The sequence below is a fragment of the Oryctolagus cuniculus genome, chromosome 6, assembly GCF_051225735.1.
Source record: "Oryctolagus cuniculus isolate XC-2025 breed Fujian yellow rabbit chromosome 6, ASM5122573v1, whole genome shotgun sequence".
NCBI lineage: Eukaryota > Metazoa > Chordata > Mammalia > Lagomorpha > Leporidae > Oryctolagus > Oryctolagus cuniculus.
In genome coordinates, this window is record NC_142872.1 from 75687353 (window position 1) to 75705168 (window position 17816).

The 17816-nt window shown below is 35.3% G+C and overlaps 1 protein-coding gene across 5 annotated transcripts in view; it reads left to right on the forward strand.

Annotated features, from left to right (window-relative positions):
- Positions 1 to 17816, forward strand: part of SNTG1 (syntrophin gamma 1) — a 918312-nt gene that overhangs the window by 876194 nt on the left and 24302 nt on the right. For all 5 annotated transcript variants that reach the window (XM_089335217.1, XM_089335216.1, XM_070076592.2 and 2 more), the window contains one exon: positions 8649 to 8759. In XM_089335217.1, coding sequence (XP_089191343.1) covers positions 8649 to 8759 — 111 coding nt within the window. The remainder of the gene's footprint in view (positions 1 to 8648; positions 8760 to 17816) is intronic.

The window sequence follows — 17816 nt, forward strand, 5'->3', positions numbered from 1 at the left end:
GAATATAAATCCTTCAACCAATCATTATATTCACTGACCAATTTATTCATATTTGCAGTGTCCTCTTCATAGCCAAGGACTCATGCCTTATGTTCAAAAAAGTCTCCCATCTCCCATATGCATTATTATAGCCATGGAAACTATGTTGTTCTTTATGCAAAACAATGCACTTTTTCAGGTCATAGTTTTTATGGCTTTCTTTTCCAGTTATTTTTTTGAGATTATGTATTTTTTAATTTATATTATATTCAAAGGCATGTTGAGGGGCAGGCACAGTGGCACACTGGGTTAATCCTCCGCCTGCGGAGCCGGCATCCCATATGGGCGCCGATTCTGGTCCCGGTTGTTCCTCTTCCAGTCCAGCTCTCTGCAGTGGCCTGGGAGGGCAGTGGAGAATGGCCCAGGTGCTTGGGCTCCTGCACCTGCATGGGAGACCAGGAGGAAGCTCCTGGCTCCTGGCTTCGGATCGGCATGGCTCCAGCCCTTGTGGCTGTTTGGAGAGTGAACCAGTGGAGGGAAGACCTTTCTCTCTGTCTCTCTCTCTCTCTCACTGTCTGTGACTCTACCTGTCAAATAAATAAATTAAAAAAAAAATCCAAAGGCATGTTGACTCTACTAAAGAGTTTAACAGATAAACAGTAAAAAGAGTATAGTCTAGTAGGAAAACAGGCAATGGCTTTAAATGATAATCAATGAAGATGTGTTAAACTTCATTCCCATAATTCTTAATATAGCCACAAAATTACTAAAACTATAGTAGTAGCTTTATTAATTTCTGTAAATTTGACAAATATTTAAAGCAAAATTTTAAAAACACTGAATTGAAGCAAAACTGGTGCACACAGGAATTTCCCTTTTGTGATTTCTTATTAATTTAAAAGAGAGTAGATTTCATGTATCTCATAGATTGAACTATAAGAACATAATACTGCCCTCCCTCCTCCTTCCTTTCTTTAAAGATAACATACTTTCAATTTGTTTTATAAAAACAGGTTTAATGCTCAAAAATAGAGTATCCAACAAGTAAAAAGTAGAAAGACCACTGTTCCACAGGTGTATAAACGAGAGCTATAAAAACAACCAATTCATAGAATGGCAATTTTATGCATTTTTTAATAAAAAGCTGAATTTCTTTTGTGTTTTTGAAATTTATTGTTTAGTTATTGTTTCGTTTTTGGAAATTTTAGCTCCCTCATGTATGAAATAAGTTATATGTAAATTGATTTATTATTTTCCCTTGCAGAGTTTATGCCTGGCATTAGTGTATTGGTATCATAATGTTGGCCCCATTGGAAATGTTCATACTTCTCCAAGTTTTTAAAAGATTGATAATTACCTATACGAATTGCAATATAATTTTCCAGTAAACAGTGGGATCCAGGGATTTCTTTTGTTTTGAAATTTATGTTTATAGTTTCAATCAACTTAATATTTACACTTCTATTCATCTTTAGCATGCTTCCAGATAATTTTCCATTTTATTTATGTGATTCAGATTTCTGGAGTACAATTGTTGGTAGATTTTCACATAATCCATTAATTTCTGCAAGGTTGCTAGTTCTTCTGATTTTAGTAATCTGAATTTCTCTCAGTTAATTTAGCAAAAAGCATATTAATTTTTAAAAGATTGATTTTATTTATTTGAAATGCAGAATGTCATATATGTGTATATGTGTCCGTTAGTGGTTACAAGCGGTTGATTGTAAGTGTAATTTTTTATAATAGATTTTATTTTTATAAAGTGGTTTTAGATTCACAGAGATGATGAAAGTACAAATATTTCCATCTACCTCCTGACTCCTCTGTTTTCAATATCCCCAACCAGAATGATATGCTTATTATGATGAATGTGATTGCATTGACACATTAACATCATGTTGAATCAAAATTTTATGTTAGGTCTCACTCTAGGTGTTGTATATTCTAAGAATTTTGACAAATGTGTAAAAGTATATATGCAACATTATAATACCACACAGAGTAGTTACATTGCCTTAAAAACCATCTGTGCTCCTCCTGCTATACCTTTATCCTTTACATCCTCTGATAACCAATTATTTTTTACTGTCCTATGATTTTGGTTTCCCCAGAATTTCACATAATTGGAATCACACAATATGTAAGTCATTCATATACAGTCCCAAGGGATCCTAGATAGCCAAAACACTCCTGAAAAAGAACAAAGTTGGGAGACTTAACAATTCTGACTTTAAAGCTTACTACAAAGCTATTCTAATTGAAATGGTTCTCTACAGGCACAAAGACAGACACGTAAAGCATTGGGTACCCAGAAATGACTCCTACATCCATATAATTTCAAATGACTTTCAACAAGGGTGACATGAATACACTGTGGGGAAATGGCAATCTTTTCAAACAATGGTGTTAGGAAAACTGAATATCCATATCATATATTAAACACTGTATACGTAGCATATACCACATATAAAATTAACTCAAAATGTATTAATGACTTACTTTTAAGTGTTAAAACTATAGAATTTGTAGAATGAAAATGGATTTGGCATTGATTTCTTTGATATAATGCCATAAGCATAGACATGAAGAGCAAAAGGTAAATTGGATTATATCAATGTTAGTAACTTTCGTACAGAAGGTAATAATACAATACAGTGAAAAACACACATACATCTTGGAAGAATGTATTTTCAAATCATGTATCTGATAGGGGGTTAATATCAAAAATATAAAATACTACTAACAACCCAACACAAATTGGGCAAAACATGAGCACCCATTTTTTCAGAAAATAAATATAAGCAGCCAACAAGCACATGAAAAGTGACGACATCACTAACTACTAGGGAAATGCAAGTCAAAAACTACAATGAGAAATCACTTCATACCAACCAGATTGACTGTTATAAGAAAAACAATGTTGGTGAGAAGGTGAGAAAGATGTATTTATTTATTTGAAAGTCAGAGTTACACACAGAGAGAGAGAGAAGTCCTCTACCCACTGGTGCACTCCCCAACTGGCTGCAATAGCTGGAGCTGAGCTGATCTGAAGCCAGGAGCCAAGGGCTTCTTCCGGGTCTCCCATGCGGGTGCAGAGGCCCAAGGACCTTGGCCATCTTCTACTGCTTTTCCAGGCCATAAAGAGAGCTGGATTGGAAGTGGAGCAGCCGGACTTGACCTGCACCCATATGGGATGCCGGCACTGCAGACTGTGGCTTTACCTGCTACCTCACAGCGCAGGCTCCTGAACCATTTCTTTTACAGTGCTAAGGAAAATTCAAAATGGTGTAACCACTGTGGAGAACTTCTGATGGTTCATCAAAATGTAAACATGTATTACTATATAATTTGGTACTTTCACTTCCTAGAATATATATATTCTAAGATTTTATATAGATATAGATATGCATATCTATCTGTATCTATCTATTTGTCTAATCTCCAAAGGAGAGTGGGTTCTCAAACTCGTATTTGAACACAAATTTGCAACAGTATTATTCTTAATAATTTTTTTGCTCTTAGGTAAAAATAACTCAAATGTTCATCAGTAAATTGATGAATAAACATAATTGATATATACATACAGTAGAATGCTATTCATCCTTATAAAGAAGTAAAATTCTGAGGCAGTCACAAAAGGACAGATATTTGTGATTATATTTATATGAAGTGCCAACAGTAGGTAAATTCATAGAGTCAAAAATTAAAATGGTGCCCAAGTACTTGGCCCCTGCACCCATATGGGAGATCCGGAGAAAGCTCTAGGCTCCTGGCTTCTGACTGGCCCAGTCTCAGTAATTATGGCCATTTGGAGTGGGGGCTGAATCAGCGGATGGAAAGACCTTTCTTTCTCTGTCTCTACCTCTGTTTCCATAACTCTGCCTTTCAAATAAACAAAGATAAATATTTTTTTTAAAAAAGTACAGTGGACTATATTAGTGGCTTTGGGGAGGGAGAAATGAAAGCATAATTTATCAATGGGTACAGAGTTCCTGTTTAGGGTGATGCAAACATTCTGGAAATGTAAGATGGCAATGGCAAACAACACTTATTGACCCTTCAGCCATACACTTAAAAATTATTACAATGGCAGACAGGGTACACCATTGTTGCAAAGCTGACATCCCATATTGGAGTCTCAGTAAAGGTTCAGGCTGTTCTTCCAATGCATCTTTGTGCTAATGCACCTGTGAAGGCAACAAAAGATGCCCCATGTGCTTAGAGACCAGGTGAGAGTCCTGGATCTGGTCTTTACTCTAAGGCAGCCCAGCATATTGTGACTTTGTAGGGAGTGACTCAGTGACTAGAAGCACTCTCTTTCTCTCCCTCTCTCTTTTTCAATTTGCCTTTTAAATACATAGGTAAACCTTTTTTTAAAGATTTATTTATTCATTTATTTGAGAGGTAGAGTTTACAGACAGTGAGAGGGAGAGACAGAGAGAAAGGTCTTCCTTCCGTTGGTTCACTCCCCAAATGGCCGCTATTGCCAGCGCTGTGCCGATTCGAAACCAGGAGCCAGGTGATTCTTCCTGGTCTCCCATGCAGGTGCAGGGGCCTAAGCACTTGGGCCATCTTCCACTGCTTTTCCCAGGCCTCTGCAGAGAGCTGGACTGGAAGAGGAGCAACCGGGACTAGAACTGGCACCCATATGGGATGCCAGCACTGCAGGCGGAGGATTAACCTTCTGTGCCACGGTGCTGGCCCCAACCTTTCATTTTTTTAAAGATGGCAATAAATAAATATGTTGTCCTGTAAAAGAAAAATCAGGTTAAAACTGGAGAGATCTGAATAAATGAGGGAATACATGTTAAAATATTCTAAAACTGTCATTAATTATGAAAATGTATCATATTAATGTGAATATTTTTAAGATCTATTTATTCATTTGAAAAGCAGAGAAACATACAAACATAGAGAATTAGGATGATAGAGAAAGAGAGAGAGAGAGAGAGAGAGGGAAATATCTTTTATCTGCTGGTTTACTCTCCAGTTTGTCACAGCAGGCAAGGCTAGTGTAGGCTGAGGCAGGAGGCTAGAACTCCATTTTGGTGCATCACAGGGCTAGTTAGGACCCAAGAACTCAGGCCAGCTTCCATTTCCTTTCCCAAGTACATCATCAGGAAGCTGGATTAGAATCTGAGCAGTCAGAACTTGAACTGGTACTCCAATATGGAATGCTGGCATTCCAAGAGGCATCAGGAGGCCAGCGCCATGGCTCAATAGGCTAATCCTCCGCCTTGCGGCGCCGGCACACCGGGTTCTAGTCCCGGTCGGGGCACTGGATTCTGTCCCGGTTGCCTCTCTTCCAGTCCAGCTCTCTGCTGTGACCAGGGAGTGCAGTGGAGGATGGCCCAAGTGCTTGGGCCCTGCACCCCATGGGAGACCAGGAGAAGCACCTGGCTCCTGGCTTCGGAACAGCGCGGTGCGCCGGCCGCAGCGTGGCAGCCGCGGCGGCCATTGGAGGGTGAACCAACGGCAAAAAGGAGAACCTTTCTCTCTGTCTCTCTCTCACTGTACACTCTGCCTGTCCAAAAAAAAAAAAAAAAAAAAAAGAGGCATCAGGGTTAACCCACCACACCACAATAGTGGCCTAGTGTGAGATATTAATAATAGAGCAAACTGTATGTAGGGCATATAGGAACATTCTAATTATCTTTTTCATTTTTAATTTTTCGTTAAATCTAAGAGTACATTCTTTCCTACAAAAATCTTTGGGCTGTTCTGTTGAGTTCAATGTCCCTACATGAACATATTCAAATAGTAAGTCCACGACTATTTTAATTAGTGCTTTTGCTTATGTAGATTACATGTTTTATGAACTTCCCATGGCACAAGAGGGGTCCTCAAAAGGTTTATTAAAAAAAATGGGAAACATATGTATAGACGGCAAATTGTATTGCATCACAATAAACTTATTTTTTCATTCCATTTTTCTACAGACTTTTAGAAATTCTCACATGTTGTAAGGTGGGTTTTAGTCAAACAAACATTGATATCTTGGAATTTTGAGTTAGTAAGAAATGAGTTTCATTGCAAAAGTATTTGTACCTGGTTAGCATCCCTTCAAGTACCCTTTTCAGCTACAAATCAGAAAAGTATTATAATACATTGAGAGCTTACACAGTATAAATTGAAAACTTTCTGTTGAAAGGGATATCTGAAAGCATTGCCTTTCACTAGAATAGTTTCATGCTGATGTAATAACATGTACATCCAGTCTTTTTGAATTGCTACAGTGTCTGAAACAATTTTTCCAGAGTATGGACTTTTATTAAACTTTCTCTTGAGCATGCCACAAGTATTTTGTTGTGCTTGTCAAGTGTAGGGTCGTCTGAGAAATCCAGCTTAAATAAATACAAGTTGTTTATTTTGGTATTATATTTAAAAAATATAATGAGAGAAAATTAAGATTTAAGAGTGGATATAAAATCAACTAGGAACTAGGATTCCATCTTAGCTTATATCCATCTTTATACTGTTATTCAGCTAAGATGATTAAATAGTGCCATTGGTTCTATACACTGTATATATGAAACAAATTCAGTAGGCTTTACAATCTCTGTATAGAAATTGGAATTTTTTTCTTTTTATTTCTATTGTCACTTTAATTCTTATATTTTTATTCTGTAATAGTATTGTTCTTGTGATGAGCAATGTCACAAAATACCATTATTCAAGTACAAAACTATATATTTATCAGTTTTTAAGACACTTTTCTAAATTGCAATGTCCCTTGAAACAAGGTTTTACAAAAACATATTTTATCGAATTGAGGTGAAACTGAGTTTGAATGACAGTCATCATTACCTCCTACTAATAAAGCCATGTATGTCCACATGGAGATCATGAGTAATGTCAACTAACTATGAACCTTGGGATATCTAAGCCGAACCTATTGTCCCATGATTGTGAATACTTACTATGCCATTTTTGGTTGGAGATTAACATTCAATTATGTATTTTCATTGTTCCTTAAATGCATCCTTTTAAACCTTTGCCAATCTCATTTTCTTTGTCAGGGTGAGATTATCTTGGTGAACAAATATTCTACCAGAGATTGGTTATTACTTTGCTGAATGAATGGATAAAACTTCCTCATTGAAGAAACTACTTAAAGAAGCTAAGGCTTTTGAGATACATGCTTTTTTAGAGTAACTGATAATGTTCCAAAATTCATTTTCATAAAACATTTAACTGCAGTTTACTCTTTATAAGATAATGTGAAATTATTCACATGTCTGTAAATGCTCACTTAGCCATATCTATGGTTTTTTCTAACACAATTATTTGGGAAAAGATATGGGTCAAATACTCTACCCCTACCCCCCGTTTTTTTGCTAGGAAAATATTCAACTTCAACAGCTATGTTTCTTGATATAGTTAGAAACCACCAATAGTTATCTTTAAAAATATTTGTAACCATAATTTGTTATACCAGCATGTACTTCTTCACATCATGCGTTTACTGAGACAAAGATAACAAAGCTGCATGGTATGTAATTATGTTTGACTTTGCTTCCATAGATTTTCACTTAATTGATTTATACTTTGGTATTATGTTGGGTATGTTTTTAGTTCCAGGATCTGTGCCAGAACAAAATGCTGCTTTTATTCTCAAGCACTAGGATCTCCAATGTAAACAATATAAGAAATGATAATACTCAATTTCCACTTATTGCCAGTTTCACCTTTGTATATCTCCATTTTGTTATTTGGAAAGGCAACATATTTTTCTTAGTTTTCACTGTAGAGAATTGTATTTGTGGCATATATTTCAGAAGCAAGCTCTACTTTAAAGATTTAATAAACGAAGAGGATAACTCTATAAAAATATTTATTCCATTTCAATCTCTAGAGAGTACATATAAAGTTTTGTCATAATTACTTGTTCACACTGATGTGTCCTCTGTGAAAGCATCAATTGGTTGGTTTGAGCTTCAAGAGAGAGCTCCAGAATTAAATGCATTAAAAATCACCTCTTCAAATGTATATATATATATATATATATATTTTTTTTTGACACGCAGAGTTAGACTGAGAGAGAGAGAGAGAGAGAGAGAGAGAGAGAGAAAGGTCTTCCCTCCGTTGGTTTACCCCCAAAATGGCCGCCACGGATGGCGTGCTGCACCGATCCAAAGCCAGGAGCCAGGTGCTTCTCCTGGTCTCCCATGTGGGTGCAGGGCCCAAGCACTTGGGCCATCCTCCACTGCCTTCCCGGGCCACAGCAGAGAGCTGGACTGGAAGAGGAGCAACTGGGACAGAGTCTGGCGCCCCAACCGGACTAGAACCCGGAGTGCTGGTGCCGCAGGCGGAGGATTAGCCTAGTGAGCCACAGCGCCAGCCCCAAATGAATTTTTTTTAAAAAAAAGAAGGAAGGATTTTTTTTGTTCATATTTGCATAAGAGAAGATATTGAAAACAGTCTCTGTGGAATAATTTTTCCGGATATTATATTTTTATATTATATATATTTTTATGTTTTATATATTTCTGGATATTATAGTTTCTTAACAACAATATTTGATAAAGGAATCTTAATTCATTTTTTAAATGAATAGGACATAGTTCTGGCTTTACACATTTAGCTTTTACCATTTAGAAGAGACCTGCTTCTTGTTTCAAATGTTGATACTAGTTGCATTGATTTGCATGTTTCTTTTTTCTCTTTAGGCTGTACTTTGGAGGTATAAATTTTCTCAGCTTAAAGGATCTTCAGATGATGGCAAGAGCAAAATCAAATTTTTGTTTCAAAATTCAGATACTAAACAGATTGAAGCAAAGGTAAACCCAAGAAATTCATCACATTACATATTGCTAACTTCATTAATACCAATAAAGAAGCAAGGGGGAAAAGCTTAAGAGAGTGAAAAAGCAAAAATGCACATTCTTGGCTTGGCTTGAAAAATCCCTTATGGTATTAGTAGCAAAATTTCACTGAAAGGTATCATTTAAAATAAATTACACACAAGTAATTATACTTTGTAATTTTGATATCTTATGAACTGCATTTGTATCACAGTAAAATAATGGCCTGGAAACTGAAACCATCACTTGGTGAATTAGCAGAGTAAATAATAATTTAAAATACATTTTTTAAAAAATATTTCTGATTCTGTTTTAGTCATTATTTATTCTCTCCCTGAAGATTAGCACAATTCCTACAGAAAAAATATATATCAATTTTCTGATATACTTATGCATTAATAAGTTGAATGACATGAATGACTTTTGCCTCATCCTATGCAAATTTCAGCATTCTGGAAAATACTAACCATGCTTTTTCAATGAAAAACATTCACTTATTTTATTAATAATTGTATTTATAAACATTCAAACTCTGAATTATTTCCATTCACGATAAATCTGATTATTGTATTACTATAAAGCTCACAATAGCAATATTTAAATTGCAATGTATGAATAATTTGTTATGCTAATGTGTAAGTAATGATAAATAAATATAAAAATAATTCTAACATGAAATGCAACACAATTTTCAACTGTAGATTAAAATTACCACAATCCTGTTATTCCACTTTACCTAATAAAATCAGGAAAAGAGTTTTAGTTAGCACACAGCATCTTCCAAGGTGTGAACAAGTAGGACATCAGACAGTTTCTCCTGCAATGCGCTGTGCATTCGGATGAGACATGTCTTACCATAAAATGACTCCTTTCTTACATTCTTATCTCATGTATCTGCTAAAGCTTGTCTGTTAACTATCTTAACTCTTTGTTTTTTTTGTCTGAATACCCCTGGGGATACCCTGTTCTGGTGCTATACTTGTCTTTGCTGCTTCTTCCTAGAGTGCAATTTTCTTATGGTGGGTACTGTGGATATCACTCCCTTTTACTGATTCCTTTCCAACTGCTTTTCAGTAAAGTATTCCCACTACTCTTGGCCTTGCTTTAAGCAATTTGCTTCTAATCCTTTAGGACAAATGCCTTGATAAGCCTTCATCAACTCTCTTTAAGTAACTTGCCCCATAATTTCCAAATCTCCATTTCTAATACAGCCTATTCCATAACCACAGACCTATCTATGCAGCTGCCCCCTTTCTAGTCCTGCAATGCAGTTCCTTCTCCCTCTCCCCTTTTCTGTCATTGGTAAATCATTTACTTTGTGCTTCTTGAGTTGATCCTTAGCGTTTCTATAAAATAGTGCATTAGCATCATTAAGAATTATTCCCCTTTATCTCTTGGTAGATTTCTCAATCTTTCAAAGCACAGTCCACATCTTAATATTGGTGAATAAGAATTTTAGAAATCTTAAACTGCTTTTCTGGTCGCATTAGCAGGGTGCTGTATGTAAGGTGGAACAGCAGGGATCTAAAGATGCTCACATAAGATACTGGTGATGCAGGCACTGGCTTAACCTGCTGCACCACGATGCTATCGCCTTACGTCCTTTTCTAATTTGTGTAGTTTTGATAAGTATTGTATTAGGCTTTAGTTTTAGAAAAGATATTTGGTCGAATGTGATTCTCAGACTTATACAGGAAGCAAGTTTGGAATAGTGAGAAAAAAATTTAAAAGTAATGAATGACAGACTTGTGGTGAGTTACTGGATCTATTTAAAATCAGCGTCCTTCACTGTAAAAATAAGGGAAAATAATAGCACGATGGTATCTCTGAGAGCACTAATGTAGTTAATGAGGGAATGTAAAAATCAACTTGAGTGTTCAAGCCTATAGAAATGATTAACTATACTTGCATCTACCACCTTATTATCACACCTTTGGACATAATAAACTTTCTGTAAGAATTTTCAAAATTCAAAATTTTCAAAAAATTGAAATTAGAAAAATTACATTCTATAAATTTTATAACTGCAATTTGTGAGCAGCAAGTAAACTAATGTATCATGATAGGAACATAAACAAGGACAATGGTGTTGAGGCCTAGCGTGGACATAAGTTTTCATTACTCTGTGATGAGTCCCCAGCAGTGAAAATTGCTGGATAGCATGGGAAGTGTTTATTTAGTCTGAAAGAAATTTGCGTTATATTCCAGAGTGGCTATATTTTATACTTACCTAGTGATATATGAGCTTTTTTTTTCTCTATATCTCTGCCAGTATTCAGTATTGCCACTTTATTTCTTTTAGTTTTTCTTATAATACTCTTAAGGTGCATTTCTCTAATGTCTAGCAATGATAAAGACCTTTCAATGGGCCTATTTTCTGACCGTATATCCTCTTTGGTGAAACATGTTTTCCCAGGTGGTTTACCCATTTTCTATGTGTATTGTTTGTTTTTTGGTGCTGCTTTTGTCCTTATTGTTTTAATGATGTTAAAGCCTTTCCAAAAAAACAGTAGTTTTCTTTCATTGACTTTCTAACTTTCTTCTTTTATCAATTTAGTAACTTCTAGTCCTTAATCATTTCCTTATTTTTTATTGATTTGATATTATGTTACTCTTTTTCTAATATCTTAACAATTGAAATATTTATTTTTGATATAAGCATTTATGCTATAATTTCCTTTGGCTTTAGATTGCCCTCATTGAAAAATTTTATATGTCATATTTATATTTTCATCAGTTGAATTTTTTTTTAGTTCTTTAAGGCTTTTTCATTGGCCTCTAATTAGATTTTTCTTTTTCGTTCCTTTTTTTAGTACACCTTATTTTAGAGCAGTTTTAGATTCACAGCAAAATTGAGAATAAGATGCAGAGATTTTCCATGTAAACCCAGCCCCAATATATGTCAACATCACCAGCAATGTGGCACAATTGTTAGAACTGATGAATCCACACTGACATATCAACTTTACCTCTCTGTAATTCATGTTCTGTATCACTCTTGGTGTTCTACATTCTCTGCTTTAATTCCTGCTTATATTTAACCAAAAACTTAAAACTAGCTTTTCATGCCACATATTGTCCCAGATCATGTGAACTTAGGGATAGTTGCTATATTTATGAGAATCACAGGAGTACTTAATGTCCACGAGCATTCCTTTTCCTCCAAGTCCATTTAAATAGAACTCTTTTACTAGATTTTATAAATTAATTAGAGAATAACAACTGGAAATAGAAACAAATATCACACATCCATAAAATACATGTATAAATACACATGAATTTGCCTACAGACACAGGGAGCTTATAGCTTTTACTAGAAATTTTTAGCTATATTTTAGGAAAACATAGTGATCTGTGTTTATCACTACAACAAAAATATCTGAGATGGGCTTCTTAGGAAAAAAGAAAGTTTATTTCTAATCACAGTTTTGGAAATCCAGTTCAAGATCATGTATCCCCATTGGCTTGTTGCCTGATGAGTGTAAAGCAAACAGATGAGCACATGGTGAGGCAGGAAGCTGAGAGACACAAGGAACATGCTCTTCAACATCTCTCCTTTTTTTCTTTCAATGTCATCAGGATTCATTCTTGGGGCTCCACCCTAGCAATCACTTTCCAATCACTTCCCAAAGTCCTGCACCTTCCAGAATCATTATTATATCAAGCATCCACACTTAATCCATCAATCATTCATCCATTAATCATTAACTTAAGACATGGGATATAATGTCTACAAGTGGGGAGTCAAATGCTGTTCTGACCATGGTAATGCAAGTCACGGGTTTGCTATCACTTTGTATTTGTAGCCAAGTTGTGTTTTTACCAAATGGGGTAAGTTAATGGGACCTGTTTACCAATATCCATGGAGGGAATTTATAAGATTTAGAAAAATCAGAAGGATGAAGAAGGGTAGGTGGATTGGAGGGAGCAAAGGAGTATGGGTGGTATCATTGTATTCTTGAAATTGTACACATGAAATACAAGAAATATGTTCCATTTATATAAACAAATAAGCATGAAAAATATTTTATTTGCAATAATTATGCATTAAAACGTTCTCATTTTCCTGATGTGTAATCTTGTGGAGACTGTGGACGCTACTTTGGGTGAGTGATTGAGGAGACACCAAATAACTGTGTTTATATTTCCAAATCCTGTGTATTTCCAGTTTAATCTTTTTTCTTTTTCAGCCCCCAGTAGTTGCTCTTGGGGAATCTGAGTTTCTTGAGAATAAGAAGACCTAAAGCTCAATTGTCTGAGGGCTAAAATTCTATTGTATGGGGAGACTGGAAAGAGAGAACACCTGGAAAGGTGGACAAGTGATGGAGGAAGTAGGGGCTCAAAGTGGCAGTGCAGATCAACAGTTCCAGGGAACTAAGGAGGGAACCTCCAAGTATAAACGGATTGTCTACTCTGAAAAGCCGTCTTGGTAGTGTTCACAGTTGAATCTTACAGTGGCTAGCCTTTTTACTTTGCCTTCTTTTCACCTGGTAATTTTCCCTCCATATCTTTTCTGATTTGACAGTTTTGTGGTATTGAACAATAATCTATTTTCCAAATATACCACGGTTTACATAACCATTGACCTACTGAAGGAAATCTTGGTTGCATCTAATTTTTAGTTACTATGCTTAAAGGTGCTCTAAGTGTCTGTGTTTAAGTTTTTTGTCAGTACATTAATTTTCACCTCATTTGGGTGAATACCAAGAGAGTGTGATAGTTGGATCTTATGATATGAGCATATTTGGTTTATAGGAAACTGCCAAAGTGTCCTGCAAAGTTAGTTTTTCATTCCTGCACCCCCAGGAGTGAATGAGTGCTCCTATTTATGTACCTTCTCATCAGCAATTAGTGGTGTCAGTGTTATGGATTTTCACCAATCTAATAATTCTGTAGTGGTATCTTGTTTTAATTTGATTTGTATATTTTTGATGGCACATATGGTAGAGCAACTTTTAGTGTGCTTATTTGCCATGCATATACATTCTTTGGACAGGATGTGTTAAGCTTTCTGATGCACTTTTGAGTTACAGTTTTGGATTTCATATTACTGAATTTTAGAAATTCTTTGAATATTTTGATTAATATTATTTTTTCTGACATTAGTTCTGTAAATAATTTCTCCCAGTCTGTGGTCCATCTTTTGTTTCATTTGACAATGTCTTTTACAAAGCAGAAAACTTTAATTTTAATGAAGTTTAGCTTGCCAATCAATCCCTCTATACCATTAGTATTGGATCTAAAATTTCATCATAAAACCCGATTATCTAGATTGTCTTCTACATTATCTTCCAATTGTTTTATAGTATTGCATTTCACATTTTTAGCTATGGTTTAGTTTGAATTAATTTCTGTGTATGTGTAAGTGATGTAACATCTATGTCTAGATTTCTCTTTTTTTTCTTTTTGCATGTGTGCAGCATAGTCAGTTGTCCCAGAACAATCTATTGAAAAGACTATATTTTCTCTATTTTATAACCTTTGTTCTTTACTGATAGATGTGTTGACTGTGTTTGTGTCGATCTCTTTTAGTGCTCTCTACTCTGTTCCATTGATCTCTTTGTATCACACTGTCTTAGTCTTGTATTGTCATTTCTCCAGTTTATTCTTGTTCTTCAAAAAGTGTTGGTCATTCTAAATCCTTGGATTCTCTGTGTAAAATGTAACATCAGTTTGTCAATATCCATAGAATATTTGCTGGGAATTGTTTGGATTTTAAGTCAGTAAATCAAATTGGAATTTTAGTTCAAGTCTGGAGCTCAAATATTCATGAAGATAGATTTTTTTAATTATTTTTGGATCTATGATTAGAGTTTTACAATTTCTATTCATATGCTTTTTATGCGTATTTAGATTGGTAACAAAACTAAGTTGTAAAAAGGGTCACACTTGCCTTGCTTCTGATCTTGGTGAAAAAACTTTGAATTACCATAAAGTACATTGCTAACTATAGGTTTTTAACAATATTCTCTATCAGATTGAGGATGCTCCCTTTCCTTTGCTAATTTATTGAGTGTTTTATCCTGAATGGGTGTCACAGACTTTTCAGCATCTGTTGATAAGATCATGTAATTCTTTTTCTTTTTAGCCTGTTGATACAATGGAATACATTATTTTATTTTCAAATCTGGGCAAATCTTGCATACCAACTTTAATAACATATTTGTCTACTGTTAAACCTATTTTTTGATAAGAGGAAAAATGGCAAAGAGAGTGGAGACAAAGAGACAGGGAGGGCTCCCACTTACGGATTCATTTTCCAAATGCCTGAAATGGATAGGACTGGGCCAGGCCAAGTCTAGGAGCCAAAAGATCAAAAATACAGGACTCTCACATGAATGGCAGGTAGAAAACTACTTGAGCAATCACCTACTGTCTCCAGAGTCTACACTACCAATAATCTTGAATCAAGAGCAAAGCCAGGACTTGAACCCAGGAACTCCAAGATGTAATGCAAACATCCCAACAGGTAGAAAAATTGCTAGCTCAACTGCGTGCCCCTCATCTATTTTTCTTTGCAGTTCTTCCTCACATATGTTGTTTTTTTTTTATTTGGCACATGTATGTTAAGAATTGTTATATCTATTTAGAGAACTGAAGTTTTCATTATAAGATGATCCCCTTTATCCCTGATGACTTTCTTTGTTGAAGAAAGCTATGTTTGCAATTAATAAAAAAAAACCCTCTTTCTTTTGATTAGTATTTGCATAGTGTATCTTTATCTATTTTCACTTACTTTATATATGATTTTCCATTTACAGCAAAATCTTACAGACAACATACAAAAGGGTCTTGTTTCTTGAACCATGTGAAATGTCTCCATCTTTTAACTGGTTCACTTAAACCACTGATGTTCAAAATGTTTATTTTTTTTTTTAACTTTTATTTAATGCATATAAATTTCCAAAGTACGACTTATGGATTACAATGGCTTCCCCCCCATACCGTCCCTCCCACCCACAACCCTCCCCTTTCCCACTCCCTCTCCCCTTCCATTCACATCAAGATTCATTTTTGATTATCTTAATATACAGAAGATCAGCTTAGTATACATCAAGTATGGATTTCAACAGTTTGCTCCCACACAGAAACATAAAGTGAAAAATAATAGATGATTTTTTTAAATGATGATGAAATCAGAGCAGACCTATTGTCATGTTTAATCCCAATGAGAGTCAAGTTGGGAATTGATAATTTCTTTTTTTTTTTTTTTTTTTTTTTTTTACAGAGGATCAGTTTAGTATGCATTAAGTAAGGATTTCAACAGTTTGCACCCCCATAGAAACACAAAGTGAAATATATTGTTTGAGTACTCATTATAGCATTAAATCTCAATGTACAGCACATTAAGGATAGAGATCCTACATGAGGAGTAAGTGCACAGTGACTCCTGTTGTTGACTTTACCAATTGACACTCCTGTCTATGGCATCAGTAATCTCCCTATGCTCCAGTCATGAGTTTCCAAGGCTATGGAAGCCCTCTGAGTTCTCCGACTCTTATCTTGTTTAGACAAGGTCATAGTCAAAGTGGAGGTTCTCTCCTCCCTTCAGAGAAAGGTACCTCCTTTTTTGATGACCTGTTCTTTCCACTGGGATCTCACTCACAGAGATCTTTTGCCAGAGTGTCTTGGCTTTCCATGCCTGAAATACTCTCATGAGCTTTTCAGCCAGATCGGAATGCCTTTAGGGCTGATTCTGAGGCCAGAGTGCTATTTAGGACATCTGCCATTCTATGAGTCTGCTGAGTATCTCACTTCCCATGTTGGATCACTCTCCCCTTTATTTACTCCATCGGTTAGCATTAGCAGGTACTAGACTTGTCTATGTGCTCCCTTTGACTCCCAGTCCCTCCACCATGACCAACTGTGAACTGAAACTGATCACCTGGAACAGTGAGATGGCATTGGTACATGCCACCTCGATGGGATTGAATTGGAATCCCCTGGTATGCTTCCAACTCCACCACTTGGGGCAAGTCAGCCTGAGCATGTCCCAAATTATACATCTCTTCCCTCTCCCATTCCCACCACCATGTTCAACAGGGATCACATTTCAGTTTATTTTCAACACTTAAGAATAACTGTGCATCAATTACAGATCTAAACCAGTCATATTAAGTAGAACAGATAAAAAAACTACTAAGAGGGATAATGTATTAAGTTATTGATATATTAGAATCAATATCGACCATATCTGCTACTCTTTTCACTTATTATCCTTGTTCTTTACTTTTACTTTTCTCTTCTACATTATTTCTGATGTTTTTTGATATTTTGAGTTTTTATATGATTTCATTTTTCTGCTATAATATCATAACAGTTACACTGCTCTTGTAAAAATTTTTTCAATGGTTTGCCTGAAGTTTGTGATGCACACTTATGATAAACCCAAGTTCACTTTCAAATAACACCACATAGCTTCCTAGGTAGTATGAGTTCCTTATAAGAACAAAATAATCCCAAATTATCCCTCTAATTCCTTTGTTATTGCTGTCCTTCATTTTGGTTCTACAAAAGAATTTATGTGCATTTAAGCATAGAGAATCTAATGCATTCTCACTGTTATTTTGAGCAAGCTGTTATTTGTTAGATAAACATAAATATAGTAAGTTTGTGCTTTACCTTTACTTGTTACTCCTGATATTTTTCCTTTATTTTCCATAAATTCAAGTTTCTGACATTTATACTTTTCTCTTCTCTAAATAGTTTCCTTTAATATTTCTTGCCAAGCAGATTTATTGGCAACATATTCCCTCAATTTTTCTTTATCTAAGAGAATAATTTTCCTTCAGTCTGCAGGAATAATTTCATAGGGACAAAACTCCACATTGGTGGTTTTATTTATCCCAACACCTAATATATTTCATTCTACTTGCCTTTCCCCTGCATGGTGTCTAAGACTACAGAGAAAACTCTTATCTTTGATGCTTTATACTGGTTTCTTACTTTTTTTCTGCATGATTTCAAATTTTTCTTTCACTGAATTTCTATAGCTTTAGTAAGTATTCCTAGATGTTTAAATTTTTGTTTTGA